General features: G+C 43.2%; 1 protein-coding gene across 2 annotated transcripts in view; it reads right to left on the reverse strand.

Moving 5' to 3' along the window:
• ANAPC2 (anaphase promoting complex subunit 2) overlaps window positions 1-20,134 on the reverse strand; it is a 284,740-nt gene that overhangs the window by 36,486 nt on the left and 228,120 nt on the right. For both annotated transcript variants that reach the window (XR_014962878.1, XM_085610066.1), the window contains exons 9-10: window positions 12,521-12,596; window positions 6,687-6,890 (exon numbers count right to left, since the gene is read on the reverse strand). Coding sequence is in view for 1 of the 2 variants with exons in the window: in XM_085610066.1 (XP_085466192.1) it covers window positions 6,687-6,890; window positions 12,521-12,596 (280 nt within the window). In the remaining variant the exon portion in view is untranslated. The remainder of the gene's footprint in view (window positions 1-6,686; window positions 6,891-12,520; window positions 12,597-20,134) is intronic.

Consider the following 20,134-nt stretch of genomic DNA (forward strand, 5'->3'; position numbering starts at 1 on the left):
TACTCAGTTCTCCTAACTTGCTGGTAGCTTTCAACGTTATAAACCAACAAATAGTATTTAAAACTCTAAACTATTGCACAGGCATAAATGGAATGGTTCTTAACTTAGAAAACTACTCAAAACATGTAAAATTATGTAAATGCTTTATCTAGCTCAGTATGCCCCTTTAACAAAGTTCAATTTTAAACCCTCTCTTTAACTTGCATTGAGTGAACTAAGTCTGCAGGCTTCATTCAGACATCAGACTACACATCATATTCATATTAATACCGTGGGTAAAAATGTTCAGTTCCAACTAAGACTCCTGCATGAAGCTGAATCCTACCATAAGACTTCAAATTAGCAATGTAACACTGGTTCTGTCAAAATGGGACTAAAGGCTTCCTTTAGAAACCTGATGCATTTTCAAAATTTCACTTGTCACTTGTCTGGGCTAACCATTATTCAAACATGCTGGAAATCAGGACGGGGGTCATGGCCGAGATGTACACTTGTGCAGGACAAAACCCAACTTAGAAATTTTATCATCAAGGGGAGATATTAACACCAAGGAACCTAGTAAGACAAAAAAAGTCTCTCTGAAAACACTATTTCCAAATTCATCTAGAAATTTACAATCCAGTTCTCTTGGAATATTTAATATATCCTCGTCCTTAAATACCTCTCAAATACTTTAAGAAATAAAGCTCTGGATATCCTGCACAAAAACCAAACTGAGCAGCCTATGAACCTCAATTGCATCAGAGACTATCAAATTGACAAATTCTCTTCCTTGTTTTTGGGGCAGACTTGAATGCAGTAAACAAGGCAAATTTGTGGGCAATTCTGCTCAGTATGCAAGTGGTTGACTTAGGAAATTAATGTAAGAAAGAAAATCAAATCTCCCAAATGCAGATGGAATAGGATAGAACTGAACAGAATAGATAGTGATGCACACTACAAAACTAAACACTGTATTTCCAAAATAAATTCTGGCTTAAATGTATTTCATGCACACAAAGCCGGCAGGGCTCCACCCTGTCTCTGCCACCAATAGAACATATAGAAACCAGAACTGCTGCTCTGGATGCTTCGTGTGCTTTTGTGCCTTAGGGCTTTGTGGTTATAGATCTTGCAATAAAGAAATGTAACACCATTCAAATGTTGAACATGGAGATTACGTAAAACTGTAGATACAAAATAGGAAGTAGAAACAAAAACATTTTTTTAGGACTGTATTTTTCGTGGCTTCACAAGATTGTTCATAAATGTTAAATCATCATATTCATGGCGTCCGGAGACAATTGTGTAGTATCTCGTTGCTGATTAAAACAACACCTAATGCATTTCGGGTCCTGGGACCCTTCTTCAGGGGTCACTATGAGCAAAGAAAATATCAAATATGGAATAGGATCACCATCTTTCCCTTTGAAAGGCATCTACATTTTTCCAAATAAAAATCTTGAAGTCTTCTATCAAAAGGAATCTGAACCAGATACAATGTGGATTTGGAAGCCCCCCCTGCAGATGGGTGAAAACGTATAATGGGCTCCAAGTCGGACAATAGCCACAAGACTGCCCTAGGTTTGACACACACCAAAGGGGTCATTCTTGCATTTAGAAATTAAGCGCAGTGTTTTCTATAAGAAGTCGTATAAAAGTGCACCAGGCAATGTCAACAGCCAGAGCAGAATACTGAGAAGAGATATGTTCATTGCCACTGTACTGTTGTTGATGCTGTTAATTTTCAGTATATTAAAATAGTCATGCTTTTGAAACATTTTTACGATGTGGTTCAGAGTATATGTTATGATTTTCTGAAAAGTTTTATGTGATTGTGAATAAACAATTTTCAGTTTTGCAATCTGGCTCTCTAATGCATTTTTGGAATGCACATAGTTAAAGAAAATAACAGTTTCATAGAAGACAACCCAATGCAAACCTTAATTTTCAAAACTGATGTTTACTTGAATTACATTAATTGGTATTTCTTAGTTCCAAACTGCAGAATATGGTTTGAAGAATATATACTAAAAATAAATAAATCATGCTTTTATGACAATTTGAACAGTTATTCATCCAGATAGTAACATTAACAGTACCGGACATAAAAGCAGGCTCGATTCACCAAATTACTGACATTACATTGGTACGGTCAAAATGCTTACAAGTGTTTGGATGATCAAACCTCAAACCCACATTCTTTTCTTTTTCACCTCGCTACTGAGATATTTAACCACCAAGTGGGGTATTTCAAGTGGGATACTGCATACTGATTTGCAAGGTCCTTTTACTTTTAACATAATAAAAATACTCTACTGCAAAAATAAGAATAGGAAAAAAAGAAGAAGAAAAAAATAAATCAATGAAAAGTCTGCCAAAATTTCTCAGAAACGTGTCCAAGGTTTAGTGCCAACAGACTGAATGCAGAAATGCTGAAGTGCTTGCCCTGCAGATACAGCGGACAAATACATACCACTGCAGGGTAGCTTTGACGAAGATAATATGGACAACGTACAGAAAGGTGGCCTTTTCAAGGCTTTGCAGTTGTCTTACTCTGAAGAGACACAATCCGTGGAAGAGTGCCCGCAAGTAGTCACGGTTTCTTTTTCTCCATATACAAGTCAGGGAGTGGGTGAAGCATTAATTCTGTTTGCACTACTAATATAAACAGTCACAATCTTCACCATTTTCATTGAGCAATGACTTTTTCTTTGAACGATGGGGCTTGAGGAACAGGTAGGAAGATGTATTGTGTCACAACTGTACTTGCTGAAAAGAATGAATGTATTCCAGACATCCACTTCCGCTGGTGAAATATTGTAAAGGGGTTGAAGAAAACCCAGTAACACTAGCTTCCTCACACGAAAGGTCAAGGGCATGAAGAATAAAAATCTGCTTCTCTACCATAAAGTTCAATGTCACTTACTATCAGGTTCAGCATGATATGGTCTAATAAGCACTGGACGCATCATCTCTAAAGAGTAGGTGGTAGTCAAAGGAGGGAGCAGTCAAAGGAACCCTATAGCAAAGTCAGAAACTGGTCTATAACTGCTGCCCAAAAGCCTGAACCTCACTGCCCTGCCATCCAGGCCTGAGACCTTGCCCAAAACGCACAGTAATAAATTACAATAATATATAGAATTATAGATGGGTAACAGTAAAATACGAGGATGTTCTTCACCAAGGGGTTCAGAGTGACATCAAATAAGACAACTCTACCTTTGCTCTCACTGCCTATAATGTCACTCAAAACCCAGAGGTGGAAAAATATCCATGTAGTTCACTTTTTACCCATCTATAATTTTATGTTATGTATGGCCCCAAAATGCTTTCAACTGCTAGGCTCTTCTAGGCTGTAAAAATATACTATATAGGTCATCCTTAACAATTCCCCACCACCTTCTCTGCATTCCCTCCCCCTCCTGCAGCTTTGCTTTCTGCTTTGCATCAAAGCACAGCTTTGCTGACAGACTCTGAGAGCCCCGTCAGCCGCGCCTGGAAAGTTTTATGACGTAGCAACAGTGAGTAAAGAGATTTCTTATCCACTGTTGCTACTTCATTGTAGTGTATTACCAGAGTTCGACTTTGGTGCAAACTATAGTCTTCCTGTGGAAGTTATATATAACAAATAGAATTATAGACAGATAACACTGGGTTCTGAGTGGCATCATAGACAACTCGAGCTTCGCTCTTGTTGTCCATTTGATGTCACTCAAAACCCATCAGTTAAAAATATACCCATAATTCACTCTTTACCCATCTAGAATTGTATCTTACATAGGCCCCCAAAACCACAAGCCCTTGTTTTTAGCTGTTACGCAGAGGAGCAATGGGGGAGCCAGCCATAAGGAACGCGTTACTTACCTGTAACTGCGATTATACAGTGTTGGTATCTTTAATAGATTCACATGCCTGAATCATTCCCCGTCGTCGGGATGGGAGTCCCCGGTACATAAATAAAGTAATGTCTCAGTAGACATATAGAGTAATAGGCCAAAGGCCTCACCTTAGTAACATATCCACGTCCTTTTGTAAAAAAGGACCAAACTTTGGAGAGTAGCCAATCAGCTATCACCACCCTCTAGAACCTTCCTGGAAGGAGCTCTAGTCCCTCAGATTTTCGTAAGCACTGTGCAAAGTAGCTGTACACTGAGAGACCCAAGGGAGTCCTTTCAGGGGATGTGGGTGGGTTGCATGTGAATCTATGAAAGATATCAACACTGGATAACCGCAGTTACAGGTAAGTAACGCGTTCCTTATCCAGTATTAGGGTATCTTTCATCGATTCACATGCCTGAATCAGAATAGTAAGCAATGAGAAGCACATTTCGAAAGGTACGATATATATAAATTCACAGATGATATTCCAATGTGAAAATAGAAAGTACCAAAAGGCCATGACATAGCAGAGGCATAAAACACAATAGAGAAATGTGCGCACAGAGAAAAGGATGGTGGGATGAAAGGAAGGGCTCACCTCTAATGAAATAGATGACGGAGCACGGCTTGACCCACTGCAGTGTCTTTCATGAGTTCAGTATCCAGGCAGTAATGCTTGGTAAATGTATGCGGCGTCTTCCATGTTGCCGCTCTGCAAATGTCCACAATGGGCACTCCTGCAAAAAGTGCCATGGAAGTAGAGATTGCCCTCGTGGAATGGGCTCGAACTGTGGAGAGCAGGGGTTGCCCCGCTTGCTGGTGACAAAAAGTAATGGCTGCTGAGATCCAGCATGAGATACTTTGCTTAGTGAGTGGAAGACCTTTCTTAGCTCGACTGTACGCCACAAAGAGTTTTTTGAAATGTCTTTGTTTTATCGATGTAGAATTTCAGGCAGCGTTTAAGGTCTAAAGAATGCAGGGTTTTTTCTGCTACTGTTTGAGGATTTGGAGAGAAGGAACGCAACATAATAGGCTCATTGAGATGAAATTTGAGGGAACTTTAGGGATAAAATTCTGATTTGTATGAAGTATGACCCTGTCGTGTTTGAATTGGAGGAAAGTGTCTTGGATTGAGAAAGCATGAAGTTCACTTACTCGCCTTGCCGAGGTAAGGGCTAGAAGGAGCGCTGTTTTCCAGGAGAGATACTTGAGATCCGCTCTGTGTATTGGCTCAAAAGGGTGTTTCATAAGTTGAGCCAGAACCGTGTTGAGTTGCCAAGCAGGAGGTAAAGTTTTTACAGGAGGGAATGTTCTAAACAGGCCTTTAAGGAATTGTTTAATGAGCCGATGAGACCACAGAGAAGGACCTGCAGAGGATCTCCTGAAACGTGATATTGCTGCCAGGTGGACTTTAATGGAGGCATGAGCGAGACCAGATTTTGCCAGATGAAAAAGGTAAGGCAGTATTTGCTCCGGAGAGGATGAAAGAGGGTGTATTTTGTTTGACTTGCACCAGATACAGAACCTCTTCCATTTTAAGGAGTACGTTTTGGTGGTACTATCTGCACGGGCCCGAGCTAGAACTTCTCTACAGTCCGGAGGGATGTCTAGGCCCTGGAACTCTCTGAACTCAGGAGCCAGGCTGATAATTTGAGAGATGCCGGATCCGAATGCTGGACTTGTTGGTGGTTCATAGTGAGGAGAGAGGGAAACGGTTTCAACCTGATCGGCAGTTCCAGGGAGAGAAGGTGAAGCTCTGTGAACCAGTGTTGGCGTGGCCAAGCTGGAGCTATCAAGACGAGCGTGCAAGGTTCCGCTTTCAATTTCCGGAGCACCCTGGGAATCGGGGGAATTGGTGGAAAAGTGTATGCAAAGACGTTGCACCATGCGATCGAAAACGCATTCCCTAGAGACCCTTTCTGGGGATGCCAGCTTCCAAAGTGTTGGCATTTGGCGTTCTGCTGGGTGGCGAAAAGGTCCAGAAGAGGGGTGCCCCATCAAGAGAATATGCGGTTGAGGGTCCGCTGATTCAACTCCCAGTCATGACATGCTGCCTGCTGTATGCTCAAAGAGTCGGCCAGCACGTTGTGGGTCCCTGGAACATACTCTGCTCGAAGAGAGATGTTGTGAAGGAGCAACCAGTTCCAGATTTTTTGCGACTCGTGAGAGAGTGTCAGAGAACGAGTCCCTTCCTGATTGTTCAAATAGTGCATTGTCGTGGTATTGTCGGTTTGTACAAGCACTAGAGAGTTCCTGATTCACGGAAGGAATGCCAAAAGAGCGAGATACACTGCTCTGAGCTCCAGAAGATTTATGTGGAGTTTCCTTTCGGAAAGGGACCATTTGCCGCTTATCTGGAGTTCTTGGAGGAAAGCTCCCCAGCCCTCCAGAGATGCATCCATTGTGATAGTATGTGGAGAAGCAGGAAGCAAGAAAGGCAAGTTTACAAATGGACGTGGATATGTTACTAAGGTGAGGCCTTTGGCCAATTACTCTATATGTCTACTGAGACGTTACTTTATTTATGTACCGGGGACTCCCATCCCGACGACGGGGAATGATTCAGGCATGTGAATCTATGAAAGATACCCTAATACTGGATAAGATGGCCTCTCCTCTCTGTTCCAAATAAACATTAAAATAAAAATCATGACCTCCTGCCCCCCACCCCAATCTCTGTGCCTTCCCTTCCTGCCACTCCAGAAAGCTGTGTTCTCTGCTTTCCAAATCACAATTAAAACATACACAGTTTATTTGGAACAAGAAGAAATTGCAATATAGAAAAAATTAGTTAAGCAATATCTTGAGGTGGAAGGACACCTTACCTTTAATTTCTCATACTTCTTTGTATAGGTTTCCATAGCTTCCTTAATTGGATGCGGAAGCTCTAATTTTTCATCTTTCAGGGCAGGCCAGAACTCACTGGAAAGAATGACGGCAACAAGGCTGATAGGAGGCTTTTCTTCTTCTGGAAGTTTGTCCTCTTCATCTCGGATGTTGGCATTAATACGTCGAGAGTCTGCCATGTCCTGCACAAACAGAAATGTTGGTGTTGTTAACAAACAGCATCATCCTTTTACTAGAAATGTGCTCAAGTTAAGGAATGTCAATAAAGTGAGTTGAGCTGTTTCCAATGGAAAACAACTTGTGGCACAGTTATTAAATAAACAAGTGTATGCAAACGCAACAGGTTTGACCTCCTCACGCCAGGTGTGCAAAACCCAGGTATCTGCAAATACTTATCTGTCCTGTTTTTCAAGACAGAGTTTGTGAAGTATGTACACTTGTTACATGTGCTCACTTGCACCAGTCTATGAGCTTTCCTCTCAGATGGACTCCTGGATGTGAGTTAGTGAATACCTAGTAACTGTACAATAGTGCACAATGCCTACTCTGTCCTCTCTACAAAGCCCAGAATGGAAAGCTTCAGGAAGAGGATGGAGTAGGGATATTTAAAATTATACAGATGCGGCGTATGCACTGATTCCTGTCCATAAGACTTCCTTCTAGATCCGTGGAGCAGAAGTGTTGCATAGTATGCATGCTCACCAGACCTGATCGCCTAAACAGTGGAGGGATTTTTCTTAATTAAGAAGGGGCCGAGTAACCATGTGCACCATCATACACATGATGTAAGCACCAGTTAGTTACTCCTTTAACTACTCATAAATCACAAGATGCTTTGGCGTACACATTGTTATGGTGCATGCATAAACACTGATATACGATTCCTTCGACAGTTTGGAAACTTAACTAGGGTCATGTGTTCACAATGAGGCAAAAGTAGAAGGATCCAATTAAGAGTATCACACTTTTAATGGCATTAAAAATGTGCAACAGTGCAGCCGATTAATTCCCAATAGAATAAAAAACATAACCAATCCATCAATGTTCAGTATATACGGACCTATATCTGTAAGTGGAATAAACAAACTTTCAACATAAGAAGTATTTTGGGATACATTTATTTTTTATAAGGACATATTAAGGCAAAAGTGAACTTTTTAGTAAATTCTTACACATTTCAGCAAGTAAATTCGAAAGCCAGCAGTGGCAGTCTGAGAGCCAGCAGAGTAACTCTGAGGGCTACCACATGGTGTGCACAGGCCGACAGAGGTGCACTGAGAGGGTGCAGGTTTTGTGTGAGTGGCACGGGTTGAGGGTCTCTGGTTTCAGGGGCAGGGGCAGCATAGCTTAGCATAGTGAGTCATGGGGTTGTAGAGGATTGGAAAACAGAGTAGAAAAGTTCAGATGTCTGTCAGAAGAACTTGACGGAAAGTAGAGAGTCTCTGATAACTGGAAAAGGGACTCAAATTAGTAAAAGGAATCTGAAGACCTGCAATGGAATCCCAAGAACTATGCTGGGCTGATTGGTAGCTGTGAAGAACAATTTACTTACCTTTGTTAATGCACTATCTGGTAGAGACAATATCTAGCTGTAGATTCCTTACCTTTAAATTTCCCATGCGTCAGACTGGATCCGGAAACTTTTGCGTGAGCAGTACCCATGCGTGCCATCGGGTGTGTCAGTTCGGTTTTGCATGGCGTCGTGGCCGCTGGATGTGACGTTCCGGTCACCTATATAGGTGGCGCACAACATCAGTTACTTTTCCATGCCAGAAGCGTAGAGCCATGAAGTGAACTGACTAGTGTGTGTTCAAACTTCAGCCCTGAAAAAGAAGCAACATCATGCCCTATAAATATGTCCGCAGAGTAGGGAGGAATGACTGGTCTGCAGCTAGATATTGTCTCTACCAGATAATGCTTTACTGAAGCTAAGTAACTTGTTCATCTGATAGAGACTTCTATGTACAGATTACTTACCTTTGAATAGTTACCCAAGCCATATCATCCTGGCGGTGGACTGCAGACAAATTACTAGACTAAAAAGTCCTGTGGGACCGAACGGGAGAAATACCCATCACTACGGACCTGACTGTCAAGGCAGTAGTGTTTAGCAAATGTGTGCAGGGAAGCACACGTTCCTGCCTGACAGATGTCCGGGACTGCCACCCCACGAGCTAACGCTGAGGTGTAAGTCTTACCTCTGGTGGAATGTGCTCTTAAGGCCTCAGGAGGTTGCTTTTTAGCAAGGAAATAGCAGATCTTTATACCGAGAACGACCCATATCGAAATGGACCACTTCTGTACTGCCCGACCTTTTTAAGCTCCCACATAGCCCACGAAGAGTTGGTCGTCCATCCGTAACTCTTGTGCAGTCAAGGTAGTATAACAACTCTGTTTTTGGGTACAGACGATGAAGTCGCTCCTCTCACTTAGAGGGATGTGGAGGAGCATAAAAGGTGGGCAGTTTGACCAACTGACCGAAATGGAATGGGGTCACCACTTTACCCAAGAAAAAGGCCTGGGTGTAAAGCAACACCTTGTCCGGGAATACCATATGATAGGAAGGCATGGATGGTTAAGCCTGCAGCTCACGTACCCTGGCAGATATTGCCACTAAAATTGCTGTCTTGCTGGTAAGCAACCAGAGGGGACAATTATGTAGCGGCTCGAAAGGAGCACACAGGAGGTGAGAACCAGGTTCAGATCCCACTTGGGCATAATGAAGGGCATTAGGGGGAAAAATATACACAAGTCCTTTTAGGAACCTATTTGCAATAAGGGACTTGAACAAAGAGGGCTGGTCAGGCAGCTGCAGGAAAGCGGCAGAGCAGAAAGATAACCCTTGAGACTGCCCAGAGCAGAGCCCTGCCAAGCACGGATAGGAATAAACAGAAGGATATCAGAAATAGAAGCATAAAGAGGGTCGGTAGACTTTTCTGTTCAATATTTTACAAATTTATGCCAACAGAAGGCGAGCACCTGTTTGGTGGAAGGCCACCCGGATGCCAGAATTTCAGTACAAACTTCGGGAAGAAGGTCAAAAGCTATCAACTGCTGCTGCTCAATATCCACGCAAGGAGACAGAGAGTTAATAGGTTCGAGTAGAGAAACCTCCCCTGCTGCTGCGACAGAAGATCCTCCCGCAGGGGTAGTCTCATCGAAGGATCGATGCTCATTTTCAGAAGCTCAGAATACCAAGCTCTCTGCGCCCAGTTCAGAGCCACAAGAATGACTTGGGCCCGGTCATTCCAGATCTTCTTGAAAACTCTGGGCAGGAGTGGTATGGGCAGGAATGCATACAAGAGGTCTGATCTCCATTTGCGACGAAAAGCGTTGCCAAGTGTAAGCCACCTTGGAAACTCCAACATGCAATACTGATGACATTGCACGTTCTCTTCGGAGAACAGATCTAACCAAGGCTCTCCCCACTGCTGAAAGAGACCTTGCACCACCTCCAGCTAGGGACTTCATTTGTGATCCCCTAGGCATCGACAGCTGAGTTAGTTTGCCCTGGCATTCAGAGAACCTGCCAGGTGTTTAACCACCAGGGTTATGCCCTGCTGTTCCAGCCACGTGCAGAGACCCAGGGCTTCTAGATAGTGTCCAAACCGCCACCCTGCCCTGCTTGTTGGAGAACCACATGGCAGTGGTTTTGTCTGTGAACACCTGCACTAGCTTCCACTTGACAGAGGGAAGAAATGCTTTGAATGCTAGTCGGACTGAATGGAGGTCCAACAAGTTGATGTGGAGCCCTGATTCCACCGGAGACCAGAGTTCTCTGATCTCCACCTCTCCCAAATGGCAGTCTCACCCAGGAGTGACACATTGGTCACTACTGTAAGATCTGGTTGAGGAAGGGAGAGGAGTCTGTCTCTGAACCAAAGGCAGTTCGTAAGCCAGACTGCAGGTCTTTTGGAGTTCCTTCTGAGATTTGGACCACATCGGAGAGATTCCCCTGATGCTGCACCTACTGGAACTGCAGGTCCCAATGCAGAGCCCGCAAACGCCATCTGGCATGGCTTACCAACAGGATATAGGAGGCCATGAGGCCCAGCAGCCTCAGTCATTTTCACCGAAATCCGGGATAGAGGCAAAAACATCAGTATCATAACCTTAATATCCTGGACTCGCTGCTTAGGAGAATAAGCCTGAAACTGCACTGTGTCCAGAACAGCTCAGATGAAAGGGAGTGTTTGAGAAGGAGTCAGGTGTGACTTTTGGCACATTTATAGTAAACCCTAGAGTATGCAGGAGGTTCGCCATATTCTGAGGCGAGGACGCCTTCAAAAGCCAGTCGTCGAGGTAGGGGGAAGACTGAAATCTAACCTGTGCAGATGAGCTGCAACCACCACCATCATCATCTTGGTGAAAACGCGAGGGGCGCTGGTAAGGCCAAAGGGTAGCATAGTGAACTGAAAGTGCTCGTGGCCTACCTTGAGTCTGTGAACAAGCAGGATGGGGATGAGAAAATACACTTCCTGCAAGTCCAACACTACCAGCCAGTCTCCTTGGTCTAGGACAGACAAGATCTGAGCCAATGTGAGCATCTGAAATTTCTCCTTTTTGAGGAAGAGACTGACGTTTTGAAGGTCTAGAATAGGACCAAGACATCTTCCTTTTTGGGTATCAGAAAGTAGCGGGAACAACAACCACTGAATACTTCGGATATCGGAAACCTTTATATAGCCCCCTTGACCAGGACAGCTGTAACTTCTGACTCCGACTTGTCTGGAATCAGAATGGGAATGGTAGACTGATGATATGATAGACTTCGGGACCGGCACCATGGAAGGTCGCATCGGCACGACCGGCGTCGATCCGGATCTGAGATCGGATCCACGAGTCCCTCACCAGAGCAGAGCCATCGGTGCGGAACCTGATGGGGCCTCTTCTGACCCCGCAAGGCCCAAATGCGCCCCAGAGGGGTCCGCCCGCATGGCCTTGTAAAACTCCTATTTGAGTAGGACGTCGATGTTACTCACTCGTTTAGTCAATTCTCAACAGAGAAGAAGTCTGTCTAGACTTCTTCTTTTCGTGCTTCTTCCGGAGAGTCCTGAGGAACTCGAGTGCATTGAAGACGACGTGGGGCTCCTGGAGCGGTCCCTCGAACTTCTCTTCCTGGACCTGCGACCTTCTAGGAGTTGCGTTAGATGGCGTCGACTGCCATGCAGCAAGCAGCTTTCGGGGCCACTCCCTCAAAGCCTTCGATGCCATGGCCCAGCAGTCTGATCACAACTGACTCATGGTCGCGCTCTAGACACCATAAGAGCATGCCATGTCGATAACCGACATGGCATGGTGACAGGCGCCACACGGTTTAAACGCTACATTTCTAGGGGTCATCTTCGACAACCATAGAAAACGTTTTTGCCAAAACGTCCCAAAAAGTCTGTCAAAAAGCGACAGAGGGGTATCTCTTCTCCAGATAAGCATTAACTGGACTGGAAGGAAAAGAACAGACATGCTGGCGCCTATATAGGTGACCGGGATGGCACATCTGGCACCAAGGACGCTGACTACGCCACACTGAACCGAACTGAGCCACCTGACGGAGCACAGGGATACTGCTCACGCAAAAGTTTGCGGATTCAGTCTGACACCTGGGGAATATTCACAGGGTGAGGAATCTGCGGTTAGAAATGTAGACCAGAAATGCATGCGGTGGTATGCAAAGATGATAACGCATCCATATCATGAAAAACACAGAAAACCAATGTACTTCTGTAACTGGTAGATACTTCAAACACTATGTCGCAAAGAAAATGTGGATTTTCTCAGGCAAACATTGCCATGATTACCAATTAACACTTACCTTTAGCATTACCTCACAGTAATGCATCTGTGCTTCACCAAACCGTAACTTCAACAGCTCCACATTCCGGATTTCTCTGAAGGGACAAAATTAAAGAACACATTATGTTTAATGCAATTTTTCAGTATAGAAAAAAGGTCTCAATTAACTCAATGTGCAGCATAAAGAACAAGACTGCTACTGGACGTACAAGCTTCAGACTGAGTACGTTTTTAACACAGCACTACAGTGAATAACCTGCTAGAGTTAATTATTTTTACCAACAATTTAGGTATGGTGAAAAAGAAGCCCTGAGTTGTGATCAAGTCCATAGCTTAACATGAGAAATTCTTCTATAATCTTATCCACTGAGAAGAATCCAAGTCAAACCATCAATACTTAAACTTCAGCTGTGATCCTGAAAAGAGATGCTGGGGAGATAAGACAATTGTGTGTCCATTGGGCAAGCACACATTGCCAGAAAAAGGTGCCCAAGCTCGGACTCATTATGACTACTTTCAATTTGTACCACAAGAAAGTTGGGCTGGAGGTTTATTAGCGCCCGGAGGTGGGTAGAAGAGGGAAATGGCACTCTCGATCAATCAATCAATCAGGAGTTTGTATAGCACGGCTACTCACCCGTGAGGGTCTCAAGGCGCGGAGAGGTGGGGGGGGGGGGGGGGGGGGGTTCTGCTGATACTTCTGGGGTGGAGGTTCAGTCGAGCCAGGTCTTGAGATTCTTCCTGAATTGGGTCAGCATCCAGGTCTTGGCGGAGAGGTAGAAGGATCTTCCTCTAGCACTAGTATATGTCACTTCTTAAAATGTACTTTATTGTTCACAACAGCGAATAATCATTTGATGGCTCTGGCGGTTGGACATTTTCACTCAGGCCAACACCACCCACCAACTTGCGGACGTACACAAATTCAGAGGGAAAACAGCCAGGTTGGCCACAATTTTATGCCCGATTTGTAATTCAGTTTGTAGAAGATTAACTCCAGCATCATAAAGTGGGACATTGTCTTTACACCAATACCAACATGTTTGGACTCCCGGGTTCTTTTGTCCTATGGTATTTATCAAAAAAACGATGTTTGAGTATCTATCCATTTTAGATGAGTTATTACCCCAGACTAGATATTTTATGTGTCTCATCACCTTTCATGCTCTATTTGATATTTACGTTATCTGGATTAAAAGATAAATGCAAAAGGGAGACATACTTTTCGGAAGTTAATGCCTGATTTCTTTGGCATGTTTGAAGCTTCTCTGTCGACAACTCAGATGTCAAGCTTAATGGTGGTGGGATATTAGTCCTGACTTTGAAGATCAGACTTTACACGGCACATAGGAATTAGGTCAAAGACCTAATAGGCTTTTAAAGACAAAGATACTTTGTAAGAAGCTAGCTCTGTATATACTATACCAACAAGAGGTACGGTGTGCACAGAGTCCAGTGAGTCCCCAAAGGTATAGCAGAGGATAAAGTAGATACACCTTACTCTCAATTTAGTGGTAGCTGGGCTGAGCAGTTAGGCTTAACAGAGGGAAGTGTGAATGCATTTGTTGTAAACACAAAAAGATGATGGACGGAACGCTGAAACGTTTCAGACACTCACCCCCAGCCACAGATCTGTGTTAAATTCATCAGTCCTTTAGCTTGCTTCGCCACCCCAGTTCAGACCCAGCTATATGCAAATCAGTCTTGACCTGTGCCTCAGGGGGACAGTCCAGCCCAAACTGCCAAGCCAGGTCTTCCTTGGACCGGAAACAAGCTTCCTAGGACCAGTTTTGGGGTGACACCTCCATATCAGCCAGGCTTGCTTGAATACAGTGGCAAAGTGAGCAAGGGACTCACGTCTGGGCATACCCTGCCAACTCAGGGGAAACAAAGCAAACACAATAAGATGATCGAAGGAGTGCGGAAACTTTTCAGACACTCACCCCCAGTCACTGATCTGGGTTGAATCCATCACCATTTACTTTACTATGTTCGCCCTAACGCTGTCAGTTGGCACACTAAGGCCTGGGGGCTGCAGGTGCAGGGGTGTCGATAGGCATCGGTTTTCTCACTGGATCTGATCACAGTCGGGTGGAATGGGGGACCCTTCAGAATGAGAGTGCAGGCGTCATGGGGAAGTTCAGGAGAGGGCTTCCAACGCTGGTTCTCTGGTCAGGATCATCGGGGAGACTTCACTGGAAGGTGGGCCACCTGAAATCGGGCCAAGGGTGTCGGGTGCAGAGTGGTGCAAGGTTTGCGGATCAGCCTGATCCGAACTCCTTGGCTTAGTTTCTTGCTGGACAAATTGGTGTCCACAGGAGAAAAAGAGTCTTTGTTGAAGACAGCTCAGGTCTCTGGGGTTCTTGGAGATTGCTGGCTGCGAACTACACTGGCTTCTTGGAGCAGGGTCGCTGGAGGAGGCAGGCAGGCCGGTATGTCTGGGGCCAAGTCAGTCGTTGTCTTCTCTACTGCTGCACGGCTCTTTGGTCCTTCTACATAGGTCGTCGAATCGGAGGAACAGGGTCAGGGAGGCCTTTAAATACTAAATTTAAGGGCATTAGTGAGTTGGGGGCAGTACCCAATGGTTACTGTCCCCTAGGGTGACTACACACTTTAGGTGCCCCCTCCCTTTGGGTATAGGGGCTCATCCCTATTGGGCCTGATTCTCCAAACCAAGATGGACAATTCCCAAAAGAGGGGTTCACCTCAGCTCCTGGCCACCCTAGGTGTATGACAAGCCAAGGTGGACATTGCTACTTTGCTTACTTATTTTCTCGCTTGTCCTTCTGCCAAACGTGGAGCTAGCGCGGGGGGCATCTCCACTAGCTGGAGCTGCCCAAATCAGCATAACACAAGCTGAGAGCCTCTGAGGCTCACCACCAAGTGTTGCTTTTCAGGCAAGGGAGAGGTGTGAAGCACATCTACCCAGAGTAGGATTTGGTTCTGACCTCCGAGAGCACAAAGGCTCACACCCCATGAGGTCGAACATGTCTGGTGGTGGCTGGTTGGCAGGGACCAGTCAGCCAAAACACTATAAGCTGGGGGGTCTTCAAGATGTCCTCTGAGTGCATTTTATAATAGATCCAACACTGGCATCAGTGTGGGTTTATTATGCTGAGATGTTTGTACCAATAAAAGCCCTCATGGAGCTGTGGAGTTCGTGTTGACAAAATCCCAGCCTATGTATTCAAAATGGATTCACTGCACTTAGTGTCCAAGAATGGACTCAGACACTGTAAGGGCATACTGCTCATGCAGTTATGCCCTCACCTGCGGTATTAGTGCACCCTACCTTAGGCCGTCAGAGGGGTGACATACCTTTGCCACAAACTTTGGTACATTTGCCAATGTGATTTCTGGTATAAGAATTTAAAAGAAAACACATATAAGATTCTGTACTAAGCAACTCACAACATTTGTTCACAGATTATCACATAAATCACTTGGTTCTGACGGAACAAGCATTGGCATGATGAAGGGTTGTAGGGATTGTGACAATCATGGTCGTAATGGTGCTGGTAATGGTTTCGATAATAACGGTGGTGGTGGCTCACAATCGAGTCCTGACAGAAACACCTGAAAATGCTAACTGCAGTAAAACAATACAGAAGTTATTGCCTTCTATGTTAAATTGAAGTAAGAGTGTGCGATCTAGTATATTTTTCTGATTAAAAGAAGCTATTCATGAATTGCAATATAAGAGCTACAAATGAGGTGGAATGATACACCTAAAGCCAATATCGTAACATGAGACAGTAAAGATCTGAGTTGAGCCATAGTCCACTCTATGAATATGTGAGCGAATTGGTAATTTATTGCCTTGCAATTATCTGCACTGTCAAGAAAGGCTGTAAAAACTGTAAATAGGTAGCTGTCAATAAGTTGGAGTTTACCACCTTGATGTTCCAAGCGACACCACTGACAACTCGTGATTCGCTCTTATTTTCTATTTGATGTATGGAAAATACTGTGTTATTGACAGCTACCCTTCAATAATTCTACATACTGCGAATCCACATTAGCAGCATCAAACAAGATTGGCTCTATAGCATTACAGGACGATTGAATTCAGATTTCCTATTCCAATAATTAATGTCACCTCTGCTGTCAAGGCAGACCAAAAAATAACTACTAATCGGGTGCCTAAGCTTTCTAAAACAAGCATTGGCAAAGTCAAAAGGGTTCGCCTTAGGGACCTTATGATATTGTCAGTGAGTTTTAACCACACTCAGAGAAGCAATGTTGACAAGTCTTTGGGGTGACAGAGAAAAAGATGCAGTGCAGGGAGGGAGATGTTACAAGGGAGGTCAGCTTGAAAACACATACATTATTGTGGAGTGCTTAACAGAAAAAAAGTAATGCTTGGAAAGCCAACAGTGGATGCAGCCTATGAAAAGAAACGTAAAGAGGCAATGCTCTATTGGAGGGATAAACACAAGATTGACAAACTGGGACACAAACAAAAAGTAGACAATTGATAGTGACAAGAAAGCAAACCAATAGTAAGCTATAGGTGGGCTCCAAGCCCTGTAAATACATGGTAAGTCACACTAGGTCTCGCAAACCTACAGAACATGTGCTGTACAGCAGGACTGACCTAAAAAGGACACCTCAAGATTATAAACCCAGGCTAAGGTAACAGTTAATTTTTAGCGCACAAGCGCCCTCTGGTGAAATAGTGAACACAGTAAATGCGGCCAGCCAAAACAAAATAAATTAAAAAACATTAAACATCAACTTTCATTCATCATATTTCATCTTTAAAAAAATCCAGAAACTGAAGGCATCCGATTACAAAAATTCTACCAATTTACTCTCTTTATTGAATCCTGAACTCAAGCAGTTTTAGTTTATACCTCCACATATCTTCATGTTGTCCTAAAATATGCTCTCTATAAATATAGCTCATGTCAGGTATGCATAGGCTGCCCTGTTTTTAGTGTTTATTTTTGTGGATTTCAGTGGTGTTTTCTCAGGGGTGTCAAATCTTTTGAAATCAGTGCTTTCAGTGTTTATTCAACTTCCTAACCCCCAAAATAGACAAAAACTGTTTTTCCATTATTGACCAAATATGTTGGGTTTTTGCAGCAATTGTTATAAAGCACATACTTAATTTAAAAAAGTATTGAAGGGTATATTGTGTCTTGCAGCTTTGAATTTTTGGGTATGTAGAAAGCCTTGTGCTTTATTTTAACCACTATCCCATGTGCATGGTGACAGCACCCTTTTAACAAGTATCAGTCATTACAAATTGCATTGAAAATGTAAAGCCTGTTTGGGGTGTTTTCACAGTTGATCTGCTATCTATACTTTTTTATCACGAGAGGCAACTGTAGCCTGAAACTGTGAAACCTCCGGGGGCTACAGCTTTTTACGAGAAAATTCTTACAATATTATCTCTGTCAGGTGGAATATCAAAGATATTGAAGGAAAAGCCTCACTCACATAATAGTGACATGCTTCATCATAGGCGTTTCCTCCACACCCAGGTAAGATGGTACTACCTGGGCGGACTCGACCAAAGATCTAATGGGAGTTCTTATATAAGTAGGTTACTGGTTAAGCAGGGAACCAGAATTTTATATATATAAGCTAAAAATACCTACAAGTGTACCCTGTCTCAATCCTTTATTCTGAGGCACTTGTGGTATCCTTAAAATCCATATGGTAGGGTTGTTTTGAACATTAGTCTATTCAAATATACCCTCAGATAAATGCCAACATGTTTCGGCCCTCTTTAAATAGCCCACGCGGGTCTGGGGCCTTCGTCAGGGCGTTGTGTTTCTGTACCTTGATTTAAGGTCCCTGCTGTGGCTTATCGCATATACTTCATGCACACCATTTGTGAGGCCTAATGCACTCACCTGTATTTCTTGTGTTCGAACTCCAGTAGAAATTTTCTACTGGTGGATGCTATTACGCATCATGCAGGAATCGTGTGTCAGAGGTGGCATCCTGTAGTCACACATTCGTCAAGGTACTGCCACCGCTTGTTCGCCTACTCGACACATCGCCCGCCGTCGAAACTGCTATCTATACTGCCATGTTAGAAAAGGGGGCTGATCTATCAAAGGGTTCTACCCATTCTCGGTCTGCGAGTAAATGTGATAGCACATATTGGCCATCTTTCTTATTTATCAGCCACTTTATCAATCAGTGAAAGATCAAATATGATTTAAATATTGCCAGATTCCGTACAATGTATAGATTAGACTTAAAACATGCTTCTAATCCCTGCACATTTCATCCATGCACACAAAAAAGGAGGAACCAAAAAGTAGAAACAATATTTTAGTGACCTCCCTAAACAACAATTCTCAGGCAGAATAATCTTAGACCAGTCGTTCTTGCTGCTACCTTGTATAACAAAGTTGCATTGGTCTGGCCCTTTGAGGAAGAAGTAAAAATGACTCATTCTTTCTCATTTCCCTTTCTTTTCTTTGAATCACATTTTAGTTTGTGGTGATGCAGGTGATTATCAGTGTTTATCTGTTTACATTGATGATGGTTGTTTCCCTTTTAGTAGGATTTTATCAGTTATTGTAGCTTTAAACCTTAAAGTGGGCAGCCTGGTTATGCTCCATATGGTAATCCAAGATGTGTCAAACCATAGAATAATTGAGATGTTTATTCGCGATAGTACTCACTCACATTCTAGCTTTCAGAGGGGTAACAACTCTCCACTTAATATATACCATAAGGGTGTGGAATAAAATACAACACAAATTTAGCAATAAAATTAGTAAAATACTTGATTATAGTGTTCAGGGTAGCCTTTTATAATAGCTTTTTAATAAATTAACCTCAAAGTGATTGTTTCTGTTTCAGAAACAAATTCTTCAATCAAACGACATTTTGTTTAGCCCACAAGAACTTGTCAATGGGAATATTATTTTCCAGAGTCAAAGAATGACAGGATTCAACATGAAGTCCTGCATTCACAGATACTTTTTTTCTATTCATTGAAGTTAAACACTTGGAGTACACATTCTTCAACGTCACATCTAGAAATGCTGTTTTCTCTGGCTCACTTCATCATGAGTTTTACATTTACGTGATCATCATTCAAATAATTACAATCTTTCAATATGAGGTCCTGGTTACCCTCTCAACCTATGAACCTGAGCCGGAAGACAACATGAGTACTGCAGTTACAGTCATTTGGATTCCATGTAAATGAATATAAAATATAACCAGCAACCACGTATAGTGTGCAAAAGAAGATGAAAACTGTCTCCCCATTGTAGTACCACAGCACTGGAGATAGTTTTATTTTTTTAAATTTAAAATCAAAGTAATTGTGTTATAACAAGCTTAATCATGAGGAGAATTAACTCTGGAAGCAACAGGTGTTCAATACATTTCTGATTGCTCTCACATTATCTGCATGTAAGATCAATGTGCAGAAGGTGGTTATGCCGATGGGTACCAAACAAAAATCAGGTTCCCAATGCACATCATCTTTTCAAAACCCTCTTGTTAAGAATGGGCAGATGTTAACAATAAGGACGGGAGAGTTATAACAATTTAGGTGGAATTCTTGGCTACTTTGAGATCTAAATTTGCCGATATTCAGATTTGAGGCTTTTTTCACTCAGAAGTAGTGGGAGTACATGCCCTTGTTCTCGTGCTA

This window comes from Triturus cristatus, chromosome 1_2 (genome assembly GCF_964204655.1).
Source record: "Triturus cristatus chromosome 1_2, aTriCri1.1, whole genome shotgun sequence".
NCBI lineage: Eukaryota > Metazoa > Chordata > Amphibia > Caudata > Salamandridae > Triturus > Triturus cristatus.